The sequence below is a fragment of the Lynx canadensis genome, chromosome D4 (genome assembly GCF_007474595.2).
Source record: "Lynx canadensis isolate LIC74 chromosome D4, mLynCan4.pri.v2, whole genome shotgun sequence".
NCBI classification, from domain to species: domain Eukaryota; kingdom Metazoa; phylum Chordata; class Mammalia; order Carnivora; family Felidae; genus Lynx; species Lynx canadensis.
This window is the reverse complement of record NC_044315.2, coordinates 39,818,830-39,842,287: the sequence shown is the minus strand read 5'-3', so window position 1 is coordinate 39,842,287 and position 23,458 is coordinate 39,818,830. Positions and strand designations below refer to the sequence as shown.

Here is a 23,458-nt window from a genome sequence, read left to right as displayed (position 1 = left end):
GATTTGGGGTAGTATTTTTTTTTTTTTTTTAAATCTGTTAAACGTGTGTCCCGAGTTTATCGCCTGGAAACTACTGTTTTCCCTCTCTGCACCCCCGCCCAGAGACCTGCGCAGGGATCCCGGGTTTATTTATGCTACCACAGCCTTTCATTCATTTCCAGATCCCTGGTGTGGGGCTGCAGAGGACTAGCAGGAGCAGAAATAGTTTGCTCCTTTATTGACCTTCTGCCTCCCTCCCCCGGATCCAAGAGTGATTTTGAGAAAATGGCTCACGGATGGCAGCAGTTTGCGCTTGTTACCATTCGCTATAATAAATAGGTCGCTGGATTTTAAGTGGGGAGTCCATTTAAAGTTGTGGTTTCTCAAGCTATATTTGGGTCACATCTTAAAATCCCTTGTGAGTCAGTCAGTGGAGGATGTCTGTATCTCTAGGGCTGAGAGAACCTGACCGGTTATTACTCGAAAATATTGCAGCATAGCAGTCCATAAAAGTACAAGGGGGGGGGGGGGGGGGAATCAAGGTCATTGTGGGTGGGTCATAAATCATAGTATAAAGTTACAGCCTGAAAGACGACTGAGGATAATTAAGCACAAGTCGTGTCAAATGGAGCCTCAGCCTAGGATGCTAATATGTAACCTTTAAAAAGAATTCACTACCTTCCTTGTGGTAGTAATAATAATAATAACAACGAATAATAATAGTTATCATTTGATGACCGCCTGGTATGTGCTGTCCCTGGCTTTTTTGTGTAATGTCTTGTTAAATCCGTCCATTTCTTCAGATTTTACAGATGAAGTCCAGAGCGGTGTTTTATTTTGCTTTAGTTGTGCAACCTCTTAATGGCCAAAAAGATTTTTGAAGAAGAGATGAGGTGAGAAATCAATGGGAAGGAAAGGACTAAATGAGATTTAGTGTAGTGGAAAGAAAAACTACATTCTAGTCCCATTGCTTGGCACAATCTAGCTCTGGGGTCATGGATAGGCCAGTGACCCATGCTGTTTTCTCAGCTATACAACTAAGGAGTTAGGCTAAATTCTTTAAGGCTTATTTTAGCTTTCCCATACTACTTGGCATATGCTACGTTTGTAATTAATTTAAAACCCTTTAACATGCATGTTAAAAGCACATTTTAAGCATATACCTGAAGAAGTATTGGTAAAATTATATCAAAATATAACTAACTATATATTTCCATACTTTTGGAATAGTACGTGGCCTAGTTCTAGAATTCCTCATTGGGGATGTAAAACAATGGGATTATATCAGGTCCCTTCTGTTAAATGTAACATACTTTAGAAGCTATAATTGGAATAAACGAAACAGAGCATATTTTAAATGATGGTAACTGTCACACTGCCTATCTCTGGGGTATTTTATTTAATAAAATAAATGCATTTTAAGATGCATCCATGTAACCACCGGCTTAACAGGTAGATTCCAAAGAAGTAATAATCAGTGAATCACAAAATTTTTACTTATTTACCCACTGCCCGATTTCTGTAATTCATAGGGATTGATTCCGAACCTGTGGAAGAGTGCGTGGATAACATAATGTCACGTATTAGTGAAGAAACTAATTGAGAAGTCTAGTATTGTCTCCATGGAGCTTTTTCTGGGATTGAAATGGAGTATGAGTCAATACAGCCTTTTTCAGCGTAGAACGCTTCATAATCGTATCAGTATTAACAGGCATAACAGGGAAGGCGGAGGAAAAGCCATTTTTATTACCGGGGACTTGTTCCCTAAGCTCAGTTTTACTTTATATTAAGGCATAAAGGAATTTTATATTGCTTTAGTAAAACATTAGGGCTCAGATTCAATTTTTCGAGTGCACTAAATATAAATGGCATTTTAACATCCAGTAGAATAATTAGTGCATTTATGCTTCTTATTAAAGTTGAAAATATTTGAACTATTTTGAATCCGTGAAAAACACAGGTAAAAGACAAGAAAAGGTGGAAAACCCCCAGTTTTTCTTGTAGGCGGCATAGTGACTTTTTTGGTTCAGCATCTTTGGTAAATTGAATAAACCTAGTTATTCACAGATGTGCGTACTCTCTCTGCACTGCTCTCTCTGGGGGTTATCTCCCCCCAAAATACCTTAGTGTGATGGTAGTTTATTTACTTCTCTCCCTCTTTTGATGTACCCTAGGAAAAAGATGGGACTTTTCCAAAGTTTGTCGTTGGCCTTTTAGGTCTCCCATTTGTGCTTTTTCCCTCGGGTAGATTAACCTCATTTAAGAGCCTGAGCAGATATCTGCTCTCTCCATCTACCTGTTACTGCTTCCACAAAAGGGCAGGTTAGGTAAAATTAGTATTTTACCACTCACTGATTAATTTTATTGTAGTTCTAACTCAACACGCTCGGTGTGATCTCAACCAGGCTTCTGATTTTAAGCCTTTTATCCCATAATTATGGAATGAAACCTAACCTACTGCAGGGTGTTCAGCTTCAAGCAAGTCAGGAGTGATTTTTTTTTTCTCGTTTAGTGTTGTTATTTTCTTTTTTTTTTTTTTTAGTTTTGAGAGAGAAAAAGCGTGAGTGGGGGAGGGGCATAGAGAGAGGAGAGAGAGCGAGAATCCCAAGCAGGCTCCCCATCAGCAGTGAGGAACCTGATGTGGGGCTTGAACTCACAAACTGTGAGATCACGACCTGAGCCAAAGTTGGACACTTAACGAACTGAGCCACCCAGGCACTTGGTCTTTTAGTGTTATTCTTTTTTTTTTTTTTTTTTTTCAACGTTTATTTATTTTTGGGACAGAGAGAGACAGAGCATGAACGGGGGAGGGGCAGAGAGAGAGGGAGACACAGAATCGGAAACAGGCTCCAGGCTCCGAGCCATCAGCCCAGAGCCTGACGCGGGGCTCGAACTCACGGACCGCGAGATCGTGACCTGGCTGAAGTCGGACACTTAACCGACTGCGCCACCCAGGCGCCCCTTTTAGTGTTATTCTTAAACTGAGCCTGCTTTGGTAAAGCTTGGTGTGAAAGACCTCTGATTTAGGGTTTTTTTGTTTTTTTCTTTTTTCAACCTATCTTGGTGTAGTGGGTGCTAGGGGTAAGTCACTAGTTTCCCTTCCCCCTTGGAAGAACTTGCCAGGTTCATTTCTGGCTTTTACTGTATCCGAAGGGTTTCCTTGTGCCATGTTTGAAGCCAAAGCTTATCTGTTGTCTTCCGTCCCTGCTCTGCATTCAACTCCAATTCTTTTCTTGTCTTTCCTGGCCCTTTCCCGCATCCCTGCCTTCCTACGTGAAGATTCCCATGCCGACATTTTGTACTGCCTGAAGCAACATTTGGTCTCTTTAATTCATATCGTCCACACCTTCTGAGCGATTTGTACTTTCTGTTAGGAGATTCTGATGAAGTGTGTCCCTGTAGTGCAATATTTTTAACGTTTATTTATTTTTTTTGGGACAGAGAGAGACAGAGCATGAACGGGGGAGGGGCAGAGAGAGAGGGAAACACAGAATCGGAAACAGGCTCTAGGCTCTGAGCCATCAGCCCAGAGCCCGACGCGGGGCTCGAACTCACGGACCGCGAGATCGTGACCTGGCTGAAGTCGGACGCTTAACCGACTGCGCCACCCAGGCGCCCCAGTGCAATATTTTTAAAAGAGATATTAACTTACCTTTATTTCTCACTCTTGAAGCAGGTCCACAGAGGAGTAATGGCTCATGTTCAGTTTTGCCTAGAATGGAGTGATTTGAAGACCTGTTCTAGAAGCGGGTTCGTGAGACCATTGATGGCGCAAGGGTGTTCTGCTTTGACACCTCTGCCCACCACATTTTCACAGAGTCTTCTTGGAGAACTCAGCGTTGAGTCAAAGTTCCCGACTTCACTAACTCATTCTTCACTAATTTCTGAAATTGGGTCCTGATTTGCTCCCATGTTTCCGTCCTTAACTTACCAGCCCAAAGAGATTGGGTTTACAGGTTTTAGTTCAGTCTCTCTGTTTGAGATCAGATCTCTGTTTTCGGTTTTCTGCTTGAGGAGACCTCATGCCAACATGTGGAAAGAAAACTTCTCTCTATGCTTCTAGTACGATACCAGCTGAGCGGCTGGGTCTCCTGAGATTGCTCATCTTTGACAAGTGTTCTCAGATGTTAGCTTTAGAGGAAGTAGAGCTGGGGTGTGGTTAAGTTGTATCACGACTCGATTTTTAAAAATGGGGACCCAGAAACATCTGGAGTTTACAAGACTAGAAGTAAAACTTCTTTTTGTCTCTCTTCCTCTCCTATCCCCACTCCCCTTTCAAGTTACTATTTTGAGAGTTCCTTATCATTTGTCAGGCAGTTTCTCATTTAAGTGTGATGACAATTCCAGGAGTTATTTTTATCACCATTTTACAGATGGCTAAACTGAAGCTTGAGAAGAAACTGCAGCCTGGAGAGCTAATAAGCTGTGTCAGAATTTGAATGTGGCTCTCTTTTTCGTTTCCCCACAGGGTTAATTTCCTACGCTATTGAAATAAACTGAATACCTATGTGTATTTAAAAAATTGAGAGGCGCCTGGGTGGCGCAGTCGGTTAAGCGTCCGACTTCAGCCAGGTCACGATCTCGCGGTCCGTGAGTTCGAGCCCCGCGTCGGGCTCTGGGCTGATGGCTCAGAGCCTGGAGCCTGTTTCCGATTCTGTGTCTCCCTCTCTCTCCGCCCCTCCCCCATTCATGCTCTGTCTCTCTCTGTCCCAAAAATAAATAAAAAGTAAACGTTGAAAAAAAATTGAATTACATCATTGGCTAATTGTTAGAGACAGCTATAGCCTGATAGTTTAGGTAGAATTATTTAATGTGGCCAATTTTCAGAGTAGATAACATCAGAAGTTAAATGTCTGTATAAATATGTTTAAAAGTATATAGTTGTAACTTTATTTTCAGAAGCAGTTATAAGTTTAGGGGTGCCTGGGTAGCTCAGTCCGTTAAGCGTCTAACTTCGGCTCAGGTCATGATCTCACGGTTGGTGGATTCAAGCCCCACATTGGGTTCTGTGCTGACAGCTCAGAGCCTGGAGCCTGCTTCAGATTCTGTGTCTCCTTCTCTCTCTACCTCCCCTGCTTGCACTCTGCCTCTGTCTCTCTCAAAAATACATAGACATTAACAAATATTTTTAAATAAAAATTTAAAAAAGCAATTATAAGTTTAAATTTTATATTTTCACATATTAACCATCTCTCTTGGGAACTTTCTGTGGGAAGTTTTATTGTATTTTTTTTTATTAAATTTTTTTTTAATGTTTATTTATTTTTGAGACAGAGAGAGACAGAGCATGAATGGGGGAGGGGCAGAGAGAGAGGGAGACACAGAATTGGAAGCAGGCTCCAGGCTCCGAGCCATCAGCCCAGAGCCCAACGCGGGGCTTGAACTCCCGGACCGCGAGATCGTGACCTGAGTTGAAGTCGGACGCCTAACCGACTGAGCCACCCAGGCACCCCTATTGTATTCTTTTAGAAATAGCAATGTTAAAAATATTTAAGGACCCTTTATAGTTATGAAACTTTTGTACGTTCTTTGTTATCCCAAAATTACCTGAAGTTTTAAGCCTAGCATTGTTTCTGTCCCTCTTAGGTGAGATTTGATTCCATGATGTGAGTGAGACTGTTGAATTAGATAAAATGTTTATCCCATTTGGATGCTATCTCTGGCTGCAGGGTGGCTGTAATAACTGTAAATGTAGGAGGTGTCCTGGAGTCTAAGCCAGTGAATGACTGTGGTTTGACTCATAGACGGTTGACTTGTGTTATTACCTAATAATACTGACAGGAAGTACTGTTTGGCTGAAACATTAGGAAGCCACCTTGGAATCCGAGCCATAGCAGCATTATTGACTTAGGCCATGTTTCAGAACATTTTGTTGTACCACATTTAATTCTGTGTGAGATTTTTTTCTAGAGGAAGATGAATACGTTCATTTGCTCTTAGAGTAGCAGCTCCCCTACTTTGTCATTCCATATTTTGTCTCTAAAAATCAAAGGTGCAGGCAAGGAAACCATTCTTAGCTTAGTTCAGAAAGTTAGAGTAGAAACCAATTATATTTGACAATCTGACAATCACGGACCACAGAGTAATTGATGCTGGGAGAAAATACAGTTACAAAAATCTGTGCAGGGAATGGAAATGATAATGATTTTGGTGTATTTTTCACATCCTCAGTATGTAACAGTTTCCTTTTGCTTTGGTAAGCAGTATGCTTAACAAACTTGTAACTTGTTTATTTCCTGTCTTGGAGAATGGTACCACCCTTTACATAGTCCCTAAGCGGAAAACTTGGGAGCCATCCTACAATCTGCCCTTTGATTCCAATTGATCACCAAGTTCTATCAGTTTTACTTATTAAATTTTTTTAAGTTTATTTATTTATTTTGAGAGAGAGAGAGAACATGCAAGCAGGGGAGGGGCAGAGAGGGAGAGAGAGAATCTCAAGCAGTCTCTGCTCTGTCAGCACAAAGCCTGACGCGGGGCTCGATCTCATGAATCATGGGATCAGGACCTGAGCCAAGATCAAGAGTTGGCTGCTTAGCCGACTGAGCCACCCAGGTGCCCTAGTTTTACTCGTTAAATTCTTAATCTGCCCTTTTCCACATGCCTCCTGTCTTAAGTGTTCCTTCTTCACCCCCTCCTCTCCGCACCCCCCTTCTAAGTCACTGCTTTTGTTTCCTTATCATGTACCCTCATTTCTCACCTGGGTGACCAGTAGCTTATAGTCAGTTTTGGAGCACTGTCCATCCGCCCAAGTCCATTCTTCATAGCATGGCTATTCTTTCCAAGGTGCAGACTTCATCATGGTATTCTTCTCCCTGAAATCCTACAGTGATTTCCCACTCTGCCAAGTGCAAAGTCCAGACTCATTGGCATAGTTTAGCAGTGTTTTTCACTGAGATCACTCGATTCTTGTGGGTCATGAAATCACTTGAGTGGGCTGTGACTAGAATTATGTATGTATTTAAAATGAACTAGAATGAAATAGAAGAACAGTAGCGGAGTACATCACGTATATTAAATAGACTTTTTCAGTCCTGTATTTCATATAATCAGAGTGTCAAACATTTATATTTCTGTGTGTACTGATGTTGTAATGAAATATATTTCTTGGAGTTGAGTGTGCTCAGAAGGTTAAACATGTTTTACGTCATTCTTCCATGTGCAATGACCAGGCATTTCACTTTACTAGGGTTTTCTCTGCCTGCTTTTGTACTTTTGCTTCTTTTGCTCCCGTGGTCAGAAGAGCCTCCGTTCTTTGACGCGCTAACTCACAGGTTTACTCTCTCCAGAAACCTTTTCCTGATGGCAACTTACCATGAGAAATGCATTCTGTATTGCCACCTCGTATGCACATAAATACTCACATAACTGAAAAAAGTTCCATGAGCCAATACCCATCTTCTATGAGATGCATTCTTGCCCTCTTGCCCCCATCTTATGTTGTCTTACATGGTATCGATCTTGTCTGTTTACTAGTCTGTCTCCATTGAGGATGGGGCCCATCTCTTTTTTATCTGTATCCAGTGCAGAGGCATAATGTATAGTCAATAGATGTTAATTGAATTAGTGAAATACTGAATTGGTAGATGTATATTATCTAGAACTCTCTACGGTATTATTATTTAAGCTTGAACTATAGAAGCTAACTTTTATGGTTGATTCTCTTAACAGTTCATTATAGGAGGATAACTTTTCCTTACAGCATTTTAAACTAAAACTTTTATTTTAAACTCTTCATTTTATGTTAATCAGTTGCAATTGGATAGTTCTAGCCTCACATCTTGATAGACATTACGTTGCATCTTGTCTCATGAGTGATCTCAGAATCTGTTGTCATTTTGTGCTTTGTGGTCAAGAGTTTGATGAAGCCCAAATGTTGGACACAGGATACTAATTTGATTTTATGGGAACTGGGTGGTTTCAAAAGAGAGAACTTTCATGTATGATGGAAATCAAGTGCAGATTTTGGGGGAGATGGGGTGGGAAATGAAAACAAAGTCAGGTGAAATGGAGTTCTCTTATTTCTGACTTTAAAACCTTTGTAATTGACATTTTCACAGTCAGAATATTTTAGTGGCTTATAATTTTTATCTTTTGTGAGAATCATTATTTGTTAAATCATTAATAGATTCTCATGGAGAACGGTTATTGAGGAGAGATCCATTTGTTGGGATGTAATTAAAAAAAGAACGAATCAAGATAAAACCTCTAAATGCAAGTACCAGAAAAATTACAACACATCTTGGTGAATTTCCAATTGGTAAGTCTACATTTAATTTTATGCGGGAATATGTTTCTGTATTATGTGTCTTAGTATTCTTAAAGTCTTATGTTTAGATACATTAAATAATTTATAAAAAAATTTCTAAAAAATAACTGTAGTTACATTATGTTTATTTAAAACATTTCATATTAAATTTTAGTTAGACATTTTCTTAAATAAGAAATTTCTTTTTCCATGAGAAAAGTAATTTGTACGTAATATGAATTTCAAAAACATTTTCTGAATTACAAATCTGATATGGCTTACAGCTGATGCTTCTGCACTACATTTAAAAAAATACTAATTTTAAAACCATTTAATATAAGGGTAATAAATATAGTGATAATGAGAGACTTAAATATTTTGTGTATAAGGTTGTGGTGTCTAATCAGACTCCCTCAGCTTTCTTTATTTTTCAGTTGGTGGAAAAGAATTTATAAGTACATATGTTTATTAATAAACTTAGAAGAACCCATAATCCATACATAGAAAGTGAGAGCTTTCTTCTCACTACTGTGTCCTTCATAAGCCCAGTGATAACCACTCGTGTTAACAGGTTGGTGGATGTGTTTTCTTCTATACTTTTTTACTTACACACACGTTATTTTTTAAATAGTTTATTTATTTTGAGAGAGAGAGACAGAGAGACAGACCCAAGAGGGCCCCATGCTGTCAGCGCAGAGCCCGATGCGGGGCTCAAACTCATGAACTGTGAGATCATGACTTGAGCCGGAATGAAGAGTCGGACGCTTAACTGCCTGAGCCACCCAGGCACCCCTATATTTTTTTTGACAAAAAACAATAATGCCATACAAACTTTTCTGTAATTTGCTTTCCCCTGTAACATTTACATTTGAAAAATTTTAAACACAAGAGTTGAAAAAATTTTATAGTGTAACATCTGAATATCCCTCACCTAGATAATATAACTAATGTTTTATTAAGCTTCGTCACATGCTCATCCATCTCTTGGTCCATCTGACAACCCACTTTATTATTTTTTTTTGGCTCCGTTTCATAGTAAATTGCAGATATCAGTACATTTCTTCCACTCCCTCCCCGATACTTCAGCCTGCGTATCATTAACTAGAGTTCAGTATTGGTTTATAGGGTTTTTTAAAAGGCATATTTACATACCATGAAATGCACCAGTCTTAAGTGTACGTTTGCTGACTTTTGGCAAATTCATAACCTGTGTATCTCAGACTCCTATCAAGATAGAGATCTTTATGAGGGAACCAGAAAGTTCCCTTTATGCCTTTTCTTGTCTATCATTATCCTCCTCTCCTCCAGGAAACCACTGTTAAGCTTTTTCTCATATAACTTGCATTCTTTCACTCAGCACTTTGTGGGGGTAGCCATGTGCCGATCTAGATCTACCTCCTTTTCTCCTTTCTTTTTTTCTTATAAAATTGTGGTAGCTTGGGGGTACCTGGGTGGCTCAGTCGGTTAAGCATCCGACTTCGGCTCAGGTCACCATCTCACGGTTCGGGAGTTCGAGCCCTGCATCAGGCTGTCTGCTGTCAGCAAGAAGCCCACCTCAGATCCTCTTTTCCCCCCTTCTCTCTGCCCCTCCCTTGCTCGCGCTCTCTCTCTCAAAAATAAACATAAAAAAATTAAAATTGCAGTGGCTTGGAAATAGTCTACACCTTGGAGGTCTCATAGCTTATTTGACCGTCCCCCTCCCTCTTCGTGAACATTGAAGTTGTGCCATATCTTTACGATTACGAAAGGCGCTGTGTACAACACCTCGAATGTATATCTACCTCTACACTCCGATGAGTACCTTGGTAGCTATGACTAGAAATAAACTACTGGGTCAAAGAGTTTGACATTTTAATAGAGACTGCTAAATTGCCCTCTGAAGATGATTGTATCAGTTTACATGCATACCAGCAATGGGTGAGAGTGTCCTCTCCTGTACGCTCTCTCAAGACTGGATAATCCGTCTTTCTAAAAGGTTTTAAATACAAGGGATGAAAAATAGGCCTAGTTATTTCACATTTTCCTCATCAGTAATGATGAGCCACTGAATTTTTTTCCTTTGTGAATTGCTTCTCTATGTATTTACTTCATATGCCTCTTACCAGTCATACGTTGTGATCTTTTTGTTTAATGTTTATTTATTTTGAGAGAGTGAGAGAGAGATGGCACCAACAGGGGAGGGGCAGAGAGAGAGAGGGGGAGAGAGAGAATCCCAAGCAGGCTCTGCACTATCAGTGCAGAGCCCCATGCAGGGCTCGAACTCCCGAACTGTGAGATCATAACCTGAGCCGAAACCAAGAGTTGGATGGACAGTTAACTGACTGAGCCACCCAGGTGCCCTGTTGTAATGTTTCTTTAAAAGGGATGCTGTATCTTTTAACTCTGTCTTTGGTGTGTTTTAGGCTTCACAAATTTTAATCCTCATGTGGTTACGCTTCACTTACGGGTCTTGTTTGTGAAGGTCTTACTCATTCTGAGATTATAAAACCACTTGCTATTTTCGTCTACTACTCTTGCTTTTTATTTGGCATTTGGAAGAGAAAAATCACTGTGAACTGAGGTGACAGGAAGAATTTCATAGGGAGAGTGAGATTCAAATTGACCTTGAATTATGACTTGAATTGAAATAGAAGTAAGCAAAATAATAGGGCCATTTCGGATAGGAGGAATGAGAGAAGGAATATTTTTTTTCATATTCACGAACAGTCATAAGACCAGTGGCTGAGGCGGAGAGTCCTATAAAACTGGAAGTTTCGAGCTCACATTTCTAGATTTCCTGTAAATACTTTTAGCCAATTTTTATCATTTTCTGAAATGTGCATTTTGATGTTATCATTTTCTGTCATATAATAGTTTTCCAAATCCCTTTCTTTTCTGAGTGACTCGAATATTCTTCCCGAGGAAAATACATGGTAAAAGTTAGTTGCCTGAAAAGGCAAGAAAAGAAAGGTGGTTTCCTACTAGAATGGTTTGAGTGTTGTAAATATTTATGTTAGTCTGGTTTATTAGAGTTGAATTATAATATCTTTTAAAAAAGTTTGTGCGGTAGTAATTTACATCATTATTGAAGTTAGTCATGGCACTCAAGTCGAGTTACCAGATAGCAATCTTCAAAAATGTTGAAGTACCAGTAGGTCTACTAAGTTACATCAAAGTTTGAGTCATGAGCTCACCATTTAATGTACCAATTAGCATGTTCGAATCTCTAGCTAATGAAAGTATTTTACAAATGCCACCCTGGAGACCGAACAGCAGCAGTGTGTTCAGTTCGGTTGTGGGTCAGGATGCGTAATAGTTTCTGTTCAGCCGGAAGCCACGCCTGGTGGATATTAAGCGAGTGGAGTGACCCTACAACTCTGCCAGTTACGTGTCTCTGGTTGTAACCTGATTTGGAGCTCTGGGAAGACTGCTGTTTGCTTCTGGACAGTCTAGCTGTAAGGCTTCTGTGGCACTAATTTTCGCTTATCAGGTATTTAAAAGAAAACAAAACATTCACCATCTCATTCATTGTTTTCTTTGTCTATCCTTGGCTTACTTTTCCTTGGGGATGCTTATGCTTTTAGAGCTTGTTGTCGGTGTCTTTTACATGCAGGAAGAAAAGACACATTTAACTGTACTTTTCAGTATCTAGTATTTTCAGTTGTGAGAAATCTTTTGCAAGAAAAAATGTATTATTTTCTGGTAGAGGAGACTACAGACAGTTCAAAAAAATGAATGAGTAACAGTTCTGCTGGTTGTTTTGCTGGCTTGTCTGCTTTTCCGTTTCTAATATTAATAAATTTAGAAATAAGTAATGAAAGTATCCTGTTCTCTGTAATTATTGGAATTCATGGTCTGTTTTCCAGTCCCGAATGGAACTGCAACATTGCAAGAAAGAAGGTACATGAAGTTAATAATATTGAACATGTTGAGAAACAGAGCCTTCTGTCATTTCTTTTAGCACTTGATGGTTGGCAAGACTTTAAAAATAAACATTCTTTTTAATGTTTCTCATTTTAACTACGTAGACAGCATACCATTTGTATTTGAGCTCCTTCGGTTTTTAAAATGACGATACCCAGTGTACTCTGTGACTTTCCTCACTTTAATGATCCTGATAGGTCTTTTAATTTTCTAATTAAAAGGTAATGGAGTTCAACTTTTACTTTTTTAGGGCCTGGACGCTTTTTCCTATTTTAGAATTCATATGTAAGGACCAGATCTGATTTAAACAGTTGGGTTGTGTTATATTTGAGTTCTTGCCTTTTTTTCTGTGGCTCCAGTATTTGCATATTCTAAGGACGAGAGGATCAGGGTATTACTTTAAAATAAGCTAATCCTAACTCTTTTTTCCTAAAGAACATTGGCAAGACCTCTAAGGGGGTGGTACCCTGAGTCTCTTCATCTGATGATAGTAAGGGATGAAAATCTGGGAGTCATTCTGGACTCTCTCCTCTGTAACTCCTAATATCCATTCAATTAGTAAAACCTACTGGGATGGTTGTAACTGTTTCCTCACTTGATCTCTTCTCCAAACCTAATTTTGGCTTTTGCCCTTTCTTAGCCAAACTGATCTCTAATTTGATCCTTGACACTAGAGCGTCGGTAATTTTTTTTTTAAGTATAAATGTCATTATGCTAACTTCCTTGCTTCAGTAGCTTTCCAGTACCTAAGAATGAAGTCTCAGCATTGTAACATGGCGTCTTTATGCCATGATGTAGCCCCTTACTTCTCATCACTCACTCTCCACTGAGAGCTTTATGATTTGTGATGGCAGTTTGTAACACTGCCTACAATTTTTGTCGTCTATACCTCCTGCTCTTCCTTCTGTTTGCAGTATTGTCACTTCTCTCTCTCTCTCTCTTTTTTTTAAATTTTTAATTTAATTAATTTTTTGAGAGTGTGTAAAGTAGGTATGGGCAGAGAGAGAAGGGGACAGAGGATCCAAAGTGGGCTCTGCACTGACAGGCTGACAGCAGTGAGCCTGACCTGGGGCTTGAACTCACAAACCATGAGATCATGACCTGAGCCAAAGTCAGACACTCATCCGAGTCACCTGGGGGCCCCTTAATTTTTTGAGAGAGAGAGCACGCGCGAGAGAGTGAGCAAGTATGGAAGGGGGGCAGAGGGAGAGAGAGAGAAGCCCGAGCAGGTTCCACACACTTAGTGTGGAGCCTGAAGAGGGTCTCAATCCCATGACCCTGAGATCGGGACCTGAGCCGAAATCAAGAGTCAAACGCTCAACCGTCTGAGCCACCCAGGCGCCCCTGGGTAACATTTACTCATCTTTTAAAACTGAACTCATATTTTACCAGTTACAGGAAGTCTTGCCCTAATTTACCTAGTCTCCATCCTCTATGCCTCTGGTGACATCTTGTCCACATCTCTGGAACTTAGCATGTTCTATTAAATCTTATGATTCTTTCCCCCACTAGGCTATTGGTTTCTTTAAGCAAAGGCAATGTCTCCTTCATCACTGTGTCTATAATAACTTGTATAGAGTGGAGGCTCCGTGAATAAATTTGTTGAACTGAGTTCAACTCCTTGCCCTAACGTTGAAGTCTTAGGGAAGCTTTTGGATCAGCTGTTCCTCGATATCGGTCAGCTCTATCAGAGACACCTGGGGAGCATTTTAAACCCTTTTATTGGTTTTTGAGCTTTACTCCATAAGGAATTATGATTCAGTAGATCTGGAATGAGGCTTGTGAATAAGTATTTTTAAAAAGCTCCTCAGTTGATTCTGGTTTGTTTACAGGTTTGAGAAACATTGTCCTGGTTATTATTGTGTTATTCTACTGTATTTTCTGTAAAAGGTGCCCCCCTTGACCTTATATAGTAATTTATTGTTTAAGCTTATAAATTATATCTACTAAGGTAGGGATATATTTTACATCACTTTTTTGGTACCATAAATATTTTTAACACTCATATGAAAAAAGCCCCATTTAAATAGGGGTCTCCTTTTTTTTTTTTTTTTTTTTCTTTTCAAATTTGTACTTAATTCTCGTTAGTTAACATACAGTGCAATATTGATTTCAGGAGTAGAATTCAGTGGTTCATTACTTACATACAACACCCAGTGCTCATCCCAACAAGTGCCCCTTAATACCCATGCCCTCTCTAGCCCATCCCCCACCTATCTCCCTTATCAACCATCAGTTCTCTATCTCTAAGAGTCTCTTATGGTTTGTTGCCCTCTCTCTTCCCCACCCCCCTGCCCACGTTCCTTGGTTTTGTTTCTTAAATTCCACATATGAGTGAAATCATATGGCATTTGTCTTTCTCTGACTAACTTATTTCGCTTAACATAATACACTCTAGCTCTATCCGTGTCATAGCAAATGGCAAGTTTTCATTCTTTTTGATGGCTGAGTAATATTCCATTGTATATGTATGTACACCACATGTTCTTTATCTGTTCTTCAGTCGATGGACATTTTTGGGCTCCCTCCATCGTTTGGCTATTGGGGTGCATGTACTCCCTTCGAATTTGTATTTTTGTATCCTTTAGGTAAATACCAAGTAGTGTAATTGCTGAATCATAAGGTAGTTCTATTTTTAACTTTTTGAGGAACCTCCATACTGTTCCCCAGAGTGTCTGCACCAGTTTGCGTTCCCACCAGTGGTGCAAGATGGTTCCCCTTTCTCCACATCCTTGCCAGCATTTTAAACAGGAGTCTTCTTGAGTTGATAGTAAGAAGATTAGTTGGGCTTCGTTCCATGAATTTAAATATTTTTGGCAATTTGTAATTCCTTTTCGCTTTTCATTAAAATTTTTTAAAATGATTTTTTAAGCGTTATATTGTGACTTAAACTAAATTGCACAAATCTTAAGTGTACAGCTCCGTGAATTTTTACATGTGTATGTACCCTTGAAGCACCACCTAGGTCAAGATACAGAACATTACTAGCCCCTCAAAGTTTCCCTTATGTCCTTTTCTAGTTAGTAAACACCCCTCCCACCACAAGATGACCACTATTTTGACTTGTGTGAGCATCTGTTAGTGTTACGATTAAAAGTTCTAAAAAATCTGGCACATATCTTTTGACCTGTGTCTCATTTGTCTTGGGTTAACCTATGGAATTACGGGGTTCGGGACAGACTTGTGTTTAACTTCAGAAGGTATTGCCAGTTTACGCTCCTATGATAGCAGTTCATGGTGGGAGCCAGAATTAAATTATGTGAAACTTATGATGAAACTTGAATGTCCTGAAAGTTCTGTTTTCCAGTGTGTTTCATTTTGTCAAAAATATGCAAAGAAAACTCCACGTCATTTTATAGTTGCCAGGACTGTAGTTTTGTTTTAGTCAAATAATTTTTTCTATATAAGTAATTTTTTTCTTTCTTACCTCTCCTTAGGGTCGTCTTCCTTGTGGGTTGGCAGGCAGTTGTAGGACTGCAAAATGGGTCTCCGGATTCACTTTGTTGTTGACCCACATGGTTGGTGCTGCATGGGTTTGATTGTCTTTGTCTGGTTATACAATATTGTCTTAATTCCCAAAATTGTCCTCTTTCCTCACTATGAAGAAGGACATATTCCAGGCATATTAATAATAAGTAAGTTTCTGATCTTTATTTCTTTATATTATTAAAGAATTTTCTCATTGTGAATGTATTTGGAGTATAGTGCCACTATGATAACCTTTCTTTTAGTATTGGTGTTATTCATGTTATTTATTAAATTATGGAAGTTTTAAAAAGACTGGCTTTTCTCTATTTTGCAGGGTTAGATAAATGTGGTCATCTCCATATCTAACTCTGCAAAACATATGAAGGTCATTTTGTTTAAAATGAAACTGGCACATTACTGCTATTTTGTGTGTGTCTGTGTATTTTTAATGTGTTTCTATTATGTACTTATTTCAAATGTGGAAGGAGTTTTCAGAATGAAGATGGTGTATATTACAGAAATGAGAATTTCATGATGCAAAAATTATTATGATGTTGTTTATGATAATGCTTTGAACTTCTGGATAATGATTTTCTGCTGTAGTTCATTTAGTGCTGGCTTGCTTACGATGAAAAGAATAAGATTGAAAATGATATATTTTACATGTACATGGATGGCATTTACAGTTACCTTGTACATTATGTCATTTCGACCTCACAAGTGCTGTGGGTGATCCGCTCTCTGTGGTACAAGGGATAAAACCGATCGGTACCATGCAGTCAGCCCTGGGGTTAGCGCTCAGACCAAGTTTCCTATTACAGGTGCATTGCCTTCTCTTCACAGCCCTGCCCCCACCTCCGCCAAATGACTATTTTTTATTCATTTAAAAGGCAGAATTATAATGAATGGATCTATTTTTCCTTACTGCTATTTTTCTAGTTACTCTTAAAAACTCAAAATTTCTAGATTCTTTCTTTTCACATTATGTAAATATTTTAAGATCTATTGAAAGGAGCAATCGAATGTCACTAACTCAAGGTAATTTTGAAGCTAGCCAGTTGGAGGCATGAAAAAGTTTAATTGTAGGATAGGTTTTAAAATGCTGCTTTGATTCTGTCACATATAGTACATGTAGTAATTAAAAGGGAACCCATTCATTTATGCCATTATTGACAAGGAATTTGTTAATAAAAAAATCTGATTTATAACAAGTTTGTCAGTTATTATGCAAAATAATATTTAAAGATAATACGTTTGAGAAAGTCCTCGTGGCAGTATTATTTGATGAATGAAATGAAATGGATCATTTAACTTTTCCATTTTAGTTTTTGAAAATTATCCTGATGGCATTAATGAAAATACACATTTAAACTTTAAATATGCTTCTTGATAAAATGTTTTGAAGAATAAATGCCTCATTTACTTACTTAACTTTCTTATTTCTTTCAAAGTATTCTATGGCATTGCCATATTTTGTCTGGTTGCTTTAGTGAGGGCCTCAATAACTGACCCAGGAAGACTCCCTGAGAACCCTAAGATTCCACATGGAGGTACGATACTCTTCAGATTTATCAATTTGACTGTACCTGCATTATTATCTTTGTGAATGCATTTTATAGCCTTTAGTATGTACTAATTACATATGTCATCTACGAGCTCTCAAGTCTTTTCTCAACTGTCTCCGTTCTAGATTTCTTTCTTTATAGTTGCAGATGCCAGCTGACTCCTGTATCCCCCACTCTCTGACTCTTCTGTGTAGTTTACTTGTTTGCTTGTTTTTCTCGCCTCCCACACTACATCTGTATAGCCTGTGTGAGGGTGTAGATTCGTTATTTCGTTTTCTTCCTCGGTTCGGTGCTGTATCCTTAGTGCCCGTCTCTGTCATTTGGTAGATGCTGGGTAAACACTGGTGAGTGATATATAATTACCTGATATATCTTTATTTCATAAAGGGATCTTTTTGATCGTGTCCCTCACTTCGTGCATGATATTATAAATAGAATAGTGCTTAGAGTCAATATTTGTGGTTTAATAATACTATTGCCTGTGTTTTTCCAAGTTCTAACAATTCAGTGAAAAATTTGACAGATTTTATTCTAGTGTCAGTTGAAGGTAATTTAGGCTCAGCTTATTGCATGATAACCGTTCGAACCACAAAAATGAATTGAAAATGTGTTGCTTGTTTTATTGCGTGCTGGGGTTAGTGACCCTTGCTTACCTTCTTTCCTCAGTTTCACTCTTTGGTCATTTGCCATATGAGCTTTGAGAACTCTCTGTACTTTCTTCTAATGAGAAATGTATAGGACTTTGTTCTACATTAGAGAGCCAGAATACTTTTTCTAGTACTTCAGTGATTTCCAAACTTGCTGCACATTAGAATATGCAGGGGAGATTTTAAAAATTTCAATGTCCTGATCACCTATGTTAATTTAATCAGAATGTCTGGAGGTGGGAACCAGGTATCAATATTTTTCAAAGATCCCAGGTGATTGCAGTGTGTCAAAAATTGGGAACCTATTAATTCCTTCTGAAGTTAGATTAGTGACAAGTCACTTAAAGAATCTTCTTAAGTCCCTGGTTGTTGTTTTTTGCTGCCCGTCATTTAGGGACATACTTGGCTTTGCAAGTTTGATGATTAAATGGGAATGATATGACACTGACATTTACATAGCTGTGAGAGTTTCTGAGAACTGTGTCAAATATTTTGTTTCTATTAACTTATAGAAACAGTGTCACCATCAGGTTGGTCTGTGGGCACACATGCACACGTGCACGTGTGTTTGCGGGGGGAGGGTGATAGTCTGCAGTTTGTACAGAACCTCTTTTCTCAACCAGCCCAAACCGAAGGTTCTCTAACATCTTGATAAATGTGCTGCCTACTTCAACTCTAAAACCCACTGTTTCCAGAAAATTAGAGAAGCAGGTTTTTCCTAACCCATGACCCATTTCCTAGGAAATCTTTAATTTGCAGTGGTCACTCACACGCCTGCATGTATCAGATACTGCAAATCAGAGAAAGGGGCCAAAAAGGAACTTGAAAATCTCATATCCAAAGACAACAGCCACTACTCAGCTACAGTGAAATTGTCACGTAGGCCCAGTATTCTTAGATCTTAGAATTTTTAAAGAGAAAACAGAGAATCTCGGTTTTTAAGAGAAATTTCAGGATTTGAAGACAATTGACAGCTAATTAAAAATTTAAAAAACACTGGTTTTAAAATAATGCTAAACAAACTATGTGAAACCACCGGGTTACCTTCAGCTGACAGGCCCCAGTGATGGAGGACTGCGTGGCATCCTGCTGCTGTTTGGATGTCTGCGTCCTATCTGGTCACGGTTGACGTGTGGCCTGTTTTTCTTCCCTGAGTTCCGAAGACTTATCTTTTGCCCAGTTGAAAAAAAATACATTCGTCATATTTCAATGTTTCCAGAGTCTTTTCCTGTCTCCTCTCATTTGATCCTCGTGGCAATTTTATGAGGGAGGTAGACTGAATAATCAAGAGTGTAGACTGTCACACAGCAGGTTGTTAAAGACCTACCGTGACATCCCAACACTTGTCTCCATCATCTTGTTTACCATGTATCTATAGAGACATTAATAATTTAGCCCTTTATTCACCTTGGCTTTGATTCTGGGAAAAATTGAGGTTGTCATGTGCTTTGTGGTGATTTCCTGATTATTTTGTAAATCTGGTTTTAACTTAGTAAAAAATACAGAATTTTAACAGTGAAAAAATAATATAGCATGACCAGAGGGTTGGGGCCATAAAAAGTGACATTTACTCATCGCTGTTTTAAGGTTGAGCAGTTTTATATAAATGGTTTCTTTAGGAAAGGAAATGTAAGCCCCAGAACTTTTACAGTTTTAACCATGTTTTAATTGAATTACTCCAAAATATTTTACATCCCTTTCTGTTTTTTTTTTTTTTTAAGTAGAATGAATTTAGTGTCAGTGTAACCCTCCAAATATATGAGGCAGTTTGAATATAAGAGAATGTTGCATTATCTCTGCAAAGATTTCTCAGAATTTCTTTTAAACTTTTTGGTGTGTAGATGAAATAGTCAAATGAAATCATTGTCAATTTCTATTATTTAAATTAATCACATGCATGTTTGAAATATATAAATATTGCTTTATATTACTTTCAGGTTTTATGAAATGATTTTATTCAATCTTTTTAAAAAAACCGCTTTATTGAGTATGATTCACATGCCATGTGATTCACCCATTTAAAGTGTACAATTTAGTGGTTTTAATACGTCCACAGAGTTGTGCAACCGTTACTAAACCAATTTTGTGTATGCATGTAAGTAAATAAGTAAGTAAGCTCTATGCCCAATGTGGGGCTTGAACTCATAACCCAGACATCAACAGTTGCATGCTCTTCTGACTGAACCAACCAGGTGCCCCACCACAATCAATTTTAGAACATTTTCTTTTAAAAAAAACCCTTATTTTTTTTAACGTTTTTTTTTTTATTTTTGAGAGACAGAGACAGAGAATGAGCAGGGGAGGTGAAGAGAGAGAAGGAGACACAGAATCCGGAGCAGGCTCCAGGCTCTGAGCTGTCAGCACAGAGCCTGATGCGGGGCTTGAACTCACAAACCCCAAGATCATGACCTGAGCTGAAGTCAGATGTTTAACCAAATGAGCCACCCAGTCACCGCTCAAACGTTTTGATCGTCAAGCTCTTATCTTACATGTTTGACTTCAGTGTTTTTGTCGTTAGTAGAGCCACTTTGAGTAGAGTCGCCCTGTTACAGAGCAAAATCCTCTAAGTTTTACAAACTGTAACACATTTAAAGTTTGTGTGATAATGTCCCTTGACATTTTACCCTGAGCTATAGGGATGCACATGCTATTAATGCTCAGGGTTATGAATTCACTTGTAGTTTTGCTCCCCTCGCATTTCTTCTATTGCTTTTTGAAGGAGCTCTGCAAGACACTTCCTGTCATTTATTTTCTACTTTGGCAAGTGATTGTGTCAGGGAACCTCTGTGAAGAGCCAAATGTTGCATTGATTTTGGTAGTCTCAAGTTGTATTTTTCTCCCTAAAACATTACTTTGTGGTTTGAAATGCATATTAGGCCCTCTCAATGACTGTAAGTCTTTTAAAAGGCTTAAATAGAAGGTTATTCCTCTCTCTGAGGGATAATTAAAACACCAAAAAAAACCCCTTCCTTTGTATTTATTCATGCATTTACAGCATTAAGGGGATCCCTGATAAACTGAGGGTTGCTGGAGGGGAGACGGGTGGGGGGATGGGCTAAATGGGTGGTGGGCATTAAGGAGGACACTTGTTGGGAGGAGCACTGGGTGTTGTATGTAAGTGAGGAGTCACTGTATTCTACCCCTAAAACCAGTACTACACTGTATGTTAACTAACTTGCACTTAAGTAAATAACAAAAAATAATAAACGGACATACGCGCGCACACACACACACACACACACACACACACACGAGGATCCATGCAAAACAATGTGATAATGTTCACTTAGGTTACTTAGGTTTACTCATTTTCTTTAATTTGTTTTATGTTTTGATTTTTCTCTCCTTAAAAAAGTCACTTTCAATTTTTTTTTCCTTTAAACATTTCCTTTAAGAAAAAAATCAGTTTTCAATTTTTCTGTAGCTACCATAAATTAGCAACTGGATTCTCTCTCCTATAGGCTTTTTTTTTAATTAAAAAATTTTATTTTCATCACTTACAAATTGTATTTTGCCTTCTGATTCTTTCCCATAGGCTTTTATTTTATATTAGATGGCTAGTGCAAAAGTCTTCAGACCTTAGAATATATCAGTCACCAAGGTCACATTTGAACATGAATAAACCTTAAAGAAGGAAAGGGAGAAGATCAAGAAATGGTTTATAGATATGTTGGATAGGTTAAGGTGGATAGATTTTTTTTTCCCTTGCTATACAAGGCCAAAACCTAGATGATACTTTAATTAAATTTCTAGATATTTACAGTAGTGCATTTTTTTCCTTTGTTCCTCTCATACATAGGTGTGTATATGTGTGAAAATTAGTTTTTCAAAGATATTTCTCACTTTAGATACTTATATAGTTTCTTAAATTTAACCAATTTAGCTCAACTCTTTCTTTAAGCAAATGTATGATCCAGACCATAGATTGGCAAACTCTGCTTTACTGTAAAGGGCCAGATAGTAAATATTTTGAGCTTTATAGACCATACAGCCCCTTAGCTCTGCTACTGTAGCCCAAAAGCTGCGATAGATAATGTGTCAATGAATGGGCTTAGCTGTGTTCAAATAAAACTTTATGTATGGACACTGGAATTCAAATGTCATGTGTTTTACATTTCACAAATTCTTCTTGTTCTTTTCAATCACTGAAAATTGTAAAAACCGTTCTTAGCTCATGATTTGCCTGTGGACTGTAGCTTGCCAACCGGTGGTCTGGACTGCAGAATTACAGGCTTTCTCTGACTATAGCCAAATGCTGTCTTCTTTTCTGAGGTTACAACATTTCAATTATGAAAGAATTTTACTAGTCTAAAGTATCAGATGCTGAAATGACCAATAACGAATACGCCATATTTATATTTTAAGGCACTGGTTTAAGACATAATGTTTTTATGTTGTCTTTTAATGAAAATCGGCTCATCAGGGAGGGTCTACTTTCTGACTCTAATCTTTGCAGTATGTGAAGTCAGGGTTTTTTAATATTAGGATGTTTGGCTGTTTCAGCGGCTAAGTGGGAAAAGAGAGATCTGCTTGTGATATTATATAAATTAGTTTTCATTTCACTCACAAAGAATACTAGTGTATCTAAATTAAACTTTAGTGTTGCTCTCTCACATAAGTTTTCATTAAAATAAGAACTGTAAGTAAGAAGTGAAAAGATTTTATTTTAAAATGAAATTTTTGATGCAAAAGATACTTTCTCAACTTCAATATTATTGGAACAATTAATTTGATACTAGTATTATTGATTTCTTCTGTAGCAGAAGTTTTCATAATACTTCACTATATAAAATTCTTGTATATTGATTTTACTCTTGTCATTAAACTAAAATAATGAAATTAAAATAGGATATCTTTTTAGAAAATTGAATACTACCTGGTATTATCTTCTTTTACTCATATTTAAAATGTTTCGTTTTTAAACACTTAAACTTTATACTTGAGCAGGTATTTAGTCATATGTGTGCTTGTCATACTTTGCATATACTGATAATTCATTCTGAATATTTGGAGTCAGGTTAAGTTTACTATGCCCAGGCTTTTAACAAGGTTAGAGTGTAGTATAAACATAGGGTTGGAAAAAAATGAACCTAAGTGTTAAAAAAGGTTTAAGAATTCTGTAAAATTCCCTTTTAACAAATATTAGATACATTCTGTGTCATAAAGCATTTGTCTTGGTAGATGACTTTCCTATAGTTCTTATAGATCTCATTAGAAAGACATATGCTGAAAACAAATGACTTTTCTCTTTATTTCTGTAAACCTAATGTTTTTAGCACAAAACTTAAATGTGTGCTCTTTAATTACAATTTAAAAGAAATTGCTACTTGATTGTAGGAAAGAGTTTTGTAAAGAACTCCCTTATTTCCATTAAATAAGTAATTATCTTATAATCTTCTTTACTTCTGAAATCATTCTAATACCTCCAACCCTCTCCTATAAACACTCCCAAATGAATTTATTGATATTAAAGTATAGAAAGTTTGGGAGGTGGGAATGCTATCTCTGTTTTTCTAATGAGTTAATAGGATTAATTTTGATTTCTTAGTCTATGAAACCGGGATTCAGCATTATTTCTTTTTTAGTTAATAAAATTTCTAGAAATAAATTTGTTTACATAAAATTCTGTTTAACTATAATGATTTGCT

The 23,458-nt window shown here is 37.8% G+C and overlaps 1 protein-coding gene across 1 annotated transcript in view; it reads left to right on the top strand.

Annotated features, from left to right (window-relative positions):
* The window catches only part of ZDHHC21 (zinc finger DHHC-type palmitoyltransferase 21), a 69,858-nt gene that overhangs the window by 389 nt on the left and 46,011 nt on the right, over positions 1-23,458 (top strand). The window contains exons 2-5 of the mRNA XM_030293079.1: positions 8,108-8,239; positions 8,662-8,798; positions 15,568-15,765; positions 17,050-17,148. Of these exons, the coding sequence (XP_030148939.1) occupies positions 15,612-15,765; positions 17,050-17,148 (253 nt within the window). The 5' untranslated portion in view covers positions 8,108-8,239; positions 8,662-8,798; positions 15,568-15,611. The remainder of the gene's footprint in view (positions 1-8,107; positions 8,240-8,661; positions 8,799-15,567; positions 15,766-17,049; positions 17,149-23,458) is intronic.